Source organism: Lactuca serriola, chromosome 1, assembly GCF_051521515.1.
Source record: "Lactuca serriola cultivar US96UC23 chromosome 1, Lser_US96UC23_V15, whole genome shotgun sequence".
In the NCBI taxonomy this organism is placed as follows: Eukaryota; Viridiplantae; Streptophyta; class Magnoliopsida; order Asterales; family Asteraceae; genus Lactuca; species Lactuca serriola.
The window spans coordinates 165,640,649-165,646,703 of NC_136408.1; the positions used below are offsets into that span (position 1 = coordinate 165,640,649).

The 6,055-nt window shown below is 33.4% G+C and overlaps 1 protein-coding gene across 1 annotated transcript; it reads right to left on the minus strand.

Annotated features, from left to right (window-relative positions):
- Nucleotides 1-305: 305 nt before the first annotated feature.
- Nucleotides 306-5,113, minus strand: LOC145100996 (uncharacterized). Its single transcript, XM_079038158.1, has 9 exons — nt 4,090-5,113; nt 3,312-3,422; nt 3,121-3,225; nt 2,860-3,015; nt 1,370-1,533; nt 1,148-1,295; nt 880-1,002; nt 697-784; nt 306-591 (listed from the first exon to the last, which is right to left on the minus strand). The coding sequence occupies exons 1-9, from the start codon at nt 5,017-5,019 to the stop codon at nt 425-427; spliced, it is 1,992 nt and encodes a 663-aa protein (XP_078894284.1). The 5' UTR covers nt 5,020-5,113; the 3' UTR covers nt 306-424.
- Between the last annotated feature and the right edge of the window lie 942 nt (nt 5,114-6,055).

The following is a 6,055-nucleotide window of genomic DNA, read 5'->3' on the forward strand; positions in this document are numbered from 1 at the left end:
AATGAACCACATCACAACAAATAGGTAAAACACATCTTAGGTTTCCTCAACAGATCTTTCGTGACGAAAAAATTGATTAAGGCAATTTTAATATCCGTATGTTGATTTATTTAGAAAGCTACGGATGACAAAGTTTTTAACAATGTCACCCCAATGCACCACAAAATTATAGAGCAAATAAAGGCGAATAGATTTCATTGGATCATAAAGAGGGTGAAGCTTCTTAGTTTAGATTGGTGTACTTTGTGCATTTCACCTTTCTAATATTTTATGTTTCTTTTTTTCACTACAATGCTCTTTGGGGCTTAGTCAAGGCAATTGCTAGTTTCCCCTTTAATTAATACATATTCCTCGTTCAAAAAATAACATGACCCATTGGCACGCATAAAAGAAGTGAAGAAGGGTTCATTTATGGAATAGAATATCATTTGACATTCATTGCTACAACCATGGTTCTTAGTTTTTGAGCAATTTCTGAAAATGGCAGTCTCTCTTGCGGATCAGAAGACCAACAACTCTCCATTAATGACTTCCATTCAGCATCACACCAAGTTGGTATTGCTGGTCGTAATGTGTTCTTGATGATTCCTTCTGTCGAACCAAATACACCATAAAAATGTAAACATGTCATTTTATCATTGACAAAAAAAATCATTTTTCAAAAATGTATTGTGATAAAATAACTAATGAACATACCAATAATGGACTTATGATGCATATTGTTGTAAGGTTCGTCTCCGGTAAGCAATTCCCACATGACAACCCCAAACGAATAAACATCAACCTAAATTTTGGAAATAAAATGCCAGAGAAAAACGATATTACGATAAATATGTACAAAGAAAAATAATGATCATAAAGGTTATTATTGCAATATACCTTTTCTGTTACCAAGTGACTTTCATCATTAAAAAGCTCAGGTGCCATCCATTGCACGGTTCCACGATTATCACCATTCACTAAATTGTGTCGTTTTATCTTGGATAGGCGAAGATCTCCAATCTAGAATGCTCACAAAAGAAACATATGTAAGAATGAATGCACCCTTTTTAGTTCTGAAATAAGTACTGCAAAGTGCAAAAAATTTCATTTTTGGATGTAACAAAATGAATGTACTGTCTCTATAGTTGATAGTCCACATGTATACCTTGCAAATTGGTCTATGTGGATCTCTCACATTTACAAGAAGATTCTCACACCTTAGGTCGAAATGCACGACATTTTTTCCATGCAAATAATCCATTCCAGAAGCCGTATCCATGGCTATGATAAGTCTTTCACGTTGATCTATTGTTCTGTTCATAAGAGTTTTTTAATCATTCAAAATATATAATTTAAATTTTCACAAAGCATTTGACAAAATAGGTACCTATCTTTTTTCTTTAAAAATTGCTTTAAAGATCCATCAACCATGTACTCTGTTATAGTTGTCAAAGAGTCATCTGGCTCATCACGAACTATACCATAGAAGGTAACAACATTTGGGTGGTGCAAAGAACTTAAAACCAAGGCCTCCTTCCAGAAATCTTTAATCTATTTACTCGAAATAGAAGTATGGTCAAGGTAAGAGGACGACAAGTGGAGGAACCATCAAATAATGGAACAGTTAATTTTAAGCAAATTGCAAAACAAATGAATAAATGACATCTATGTTTATAATATTGGTACCTCCCTTTTTTAATGATTACCTAAATCATCTAAACTAATATATGCTTAATTGGGTTTTTTTAGAAATGCATGAAGTGTCTTTCCTAAAATGTGATAAAAGAGCATTTTGTTATGAACAATCATTTGCTTGGAAAAATACATAAGTGAGAAACATGAGAAGAAAAAATAGAGTTATTTTTGGCTATATATCAATATAATTTACAGAAAAAAAAGAAAATCTAATATGAAAATAAGATAAATGTTTGAATCATATATTTAATTTAAAACAAAACTAAAGATCAGACCCATATTTGATATATTGGGGCAGTGAGAGCATTTTCTAACATTGTGTCATGAATTTCTTGATATTTGTTGGTGATTTGTATTACAGATATGTATTTAAGTGTAATGGATTAATGTGTTGATCAAATATAATCTTGATAAACATTAAACAAAATAAAGAAGGTGAGGAGTGCACACTTGTTTGACTTTGGTCAAGATTCAAAGTACACTGTCATTTAGGGGCAAAGCCCCTGAATGAATGGGGGTCCGGGGGCAACGGCCCTGGAAGCAGGGTCCAAGGGGAGGGGGGGCATCCCCTGGTGGGGTCGAGCTTTGGGTAATGTTGCTTTGTTAAAAATGCATAAGAGATTCAAAAATTAGAAAATTGATCGATATTTGACCTTTGTGTTGACCCTTGTCTAAAACCGGTTCTGTGACAGTTTAGAGACAGTTTGAAAATGCTTTGTGTCAGTTTCATGTCGTATTCAGACATAAAATTGTCTTGTGACAGTTTTTAGATAAAAGATGTATTTAACCAATTTTGGTCACAATGTACTAGCGAATATTCTTAATAATCTCATTCTTTGTTCTTCCATTTCTTCTAAGTGTTATCCAATTGAAATTTCGTAATTACCACCCAAATAATTCAATTTAAAAGCTTTATCACCATTCTCAAAATTCTAAAGGGCTTTTATATCCAAAAATCTAGCAATAATGATGTCACACTTACACAAAGAATCATTCTGTCGTCAGAATTAGGCATTTGTTTTGTAAAGATGGACGTATTATTATCACTCAAAGTTGCAGCAAGAAAAAAGATGTCAAATATGACCACTTAGCAATTTGACCATACCAAACATGGTAAAAAGAACAATTTGACCATACAATATCAAAAGGAAAGAAACGAAAGAGGAAAAAGAACATCCATACCATACGTTCCGTTTCTGATGACTTCCTAGCAAAGCAACTGCCTTTAATTCTCTTAATTGCAACATCCGTACCCTTCCACATTCCATGATAAACAACTCTATATGTACTACCGGATTCTAATTGGCTTATCTCCTCCAAATCATCCTTCTTTATGGTCTAAAGACAAATAAACCTTGAAATTACTAAAGACCATAAATCACAGATATTAAACATAATTCATTTTCCCACATTTTTGAAACTGACATCAACGTAGAAACAAACCTGTAATCCCATCGCAATAGCCTCCCCCTCAGTTGTTGTTGATTCCATTTTGGTATTGCTTTCGGTGCTAGTAGTAGAGTCCAACTCCAAATCCTCATGCGTATCCTACAAAACGACAAGGATTTAATATTGACCACAAAGATAAGTTGCACTAAAAACTCACAAGGTTAAAGAGTTATGAATTTACTTACCAAAATATGGAACTCATGTGTGGGTTCCTCTCTGACCTCGTCCGTTTTCTCAATGACATCATTAAAACTTTCTTGTGCTTCACCTTTAACCTCCTCAGCATATTCTAAAGACTGATTTCCATATATCAAAAGAGTATGTCGCTTTAATTGTCATTAATAATATTCATGACATGGTATATATGAGGACGCAACTATATATTGTTTCTAAATATGGAAGGCATTGTAAGACAAGGTTTAAGATAGTCTGCCTATTTATTTATGTATACTGTGTACATACATATACACAAACACATGTACTGATGTACATAAACATTTGTGTATATGCATGCAACTTACATATGGAGTAACGAATACATGCATATATACATACATACCGGAAAGACATGAATGATTATTAAAATTATGGTTACGCATATAAGAATATGCATTATTTTTTTGTAGATGAATTCTGATAATTATGAATGGATATTACAAATACGAATGTGATGTATGCATATGCATGAAATTTTTGAATATGAATGGATAATTATTAAAATGTGATCTATGCATATGCATTAGAAATAAATGAAAGTAATTGGTCATCTAAAAAATTCACCCCCTTAGTTTTGTACTCTAAAAATGGAATCGAGATATCCTACTCGACCTTCCGAAAAAGGAATGTTGTAGAAAAACGCAAAGGACAAAATTTATTCTGATGTTATCTCGACATAAAATGATTAATAATTTGCATATAACTAATTAAAGAACATTCATCACATAATTAAATGAAAATACTTACTTGAATGGCCAATGCTTCTTCAATTCTCGCAATGACAACGTCCATCCCAGGGCGTTCCTTTAAATTGAAACTAATGCACTGATATGCAATTTCTTTAAACATATCCAAAGAACGACTACTAATCTGATCTCTCATATGGGGATCAATTAACTTATGTAGTTGGTTGTCATCATATCGCCTAACCAAATTCATTAGAAACTTTGGCCCATTGTCTTCGATGCTCCTTTCCCTATAAACCAGCATCCCACTAAGCATTTCAAATAGTACTACACCAAATGAGTATGTATCTGATTCTTTTCGAAGGATGTGACTTTCATGGTAAGTGGGATCCAAGTAAAACTGGGTACCCGCAACCTTTGTGTCGAGGTGGGTATTTGGCAGATTTTTGGGACCTAATTTTGACAAACCAAAATCACAAATTTTTGCAACAAAATTATCATCTAACAATATATTAGCACTCTTCACGTCTCTATGTATTACTCTGTTGTGCTCCCCAAGACCTGAGTGAAGGTAATTAAGTCCTCTTGCTGCCCCAATGCAAATCTTTAGGCGATGTGTCCATGTTATGTCGCGCCTCTTATTGGGGTCTTGAAGATGATGATCTAGGCTTCCATTGATAGCATACTCATAGACTACAATCATCTCGTTGACTTCATCACAATAACCAATAAAAGAGACAATGTTTTCATGGTGGAATCTGGATATTATACTAATCTCATTACGGAACTCGTGCTCTCCTTGGTAGCTATTCTGAGCTAGGCGTTTGAAAGCGGCTGTGCGGTTTTGCCATCTTTCAGAAAGTTCTCCTTTGTAGACCTTGCCAAATCCACCACCTCCAATATATCTTTCCGGACTGAAATTTTTGGTTGCGAGATTGACCTCCTCCAGTGGAATTAGATAAGTTTCGAGGTTTACTTCTGAAGAAGACATTGCCTTTTGATTTTTCTGATGATGTATGTTAATGTAGAAGCACCAAATTGGCTGTGAATAGACGCAGAACGAAGTTTGCTTAGGCACCTACCTCATTTGACCACGGCCTAAAAGATATATAAACTCATTTAAAATTATGGTCCAATTATTTACATTAAACTATTATATATACACGTTTTTCAGTAATGTATTTTATATATACTTCGAAAAGTTACACTTCAATTATTAAACTATCATGCAAGTTGTTTGGTTAATGTTCATACTGCCGTCTGATCTTCATTTTTGTTATTTATTATTAATTTTTTATAAATAGTTTTCCGTCATTCACGTGGACATGTTCTCTCTGGCCAATTTATTGAACAAAATATACATGATTTGTTAATGTTTGATATTATTGAATTTTTCTTGAATTATTGATTAACAGACAAGCAATAGATGTGAGCTAGCTGTAAACACTATGACATGCATGACTCCAAAACACTATGTCATGCATGATTCCAAACCGCTTCAAGATCTCATAAGCCACCGCCTGCAAGCGTTGTACATGCATGTTTAACCGGAAGCACATCAACGAGATAGATCAAGTAACGTTTAACTCATCTCAAACCGTTATAAAAAAATATTATTCTACCTTTAAATGTTGGCACAAAGGATGCTGAATAAAATTACATCCAAGTCATAACTGATTTTTAAACCACTCTCACTAGTACAAAAATCATTAATTGATGTAGTTAAAATGATTAATTGATGAGTATTGAACAACACCAACAAACATCGCAGAAAAAAACACCCCTATTTAATATATAATGCGGTTATATAACCGCTCCAAAAAATGATGAAAACCACTTAAAAAAATACCCACATTTAATGTTGAAAACCGCACCAAAAGATTATAAGCACACCAATTCATGAAGTCACAATTAATTTCTTGGTTGTTTTTAATAGTACAGATATATTATGGTATGGCCTCTATGTTAATATATTAGGGTATGGCCTCAATATTAGTTTATGATTGTAATGAGATTCATATTTAAAT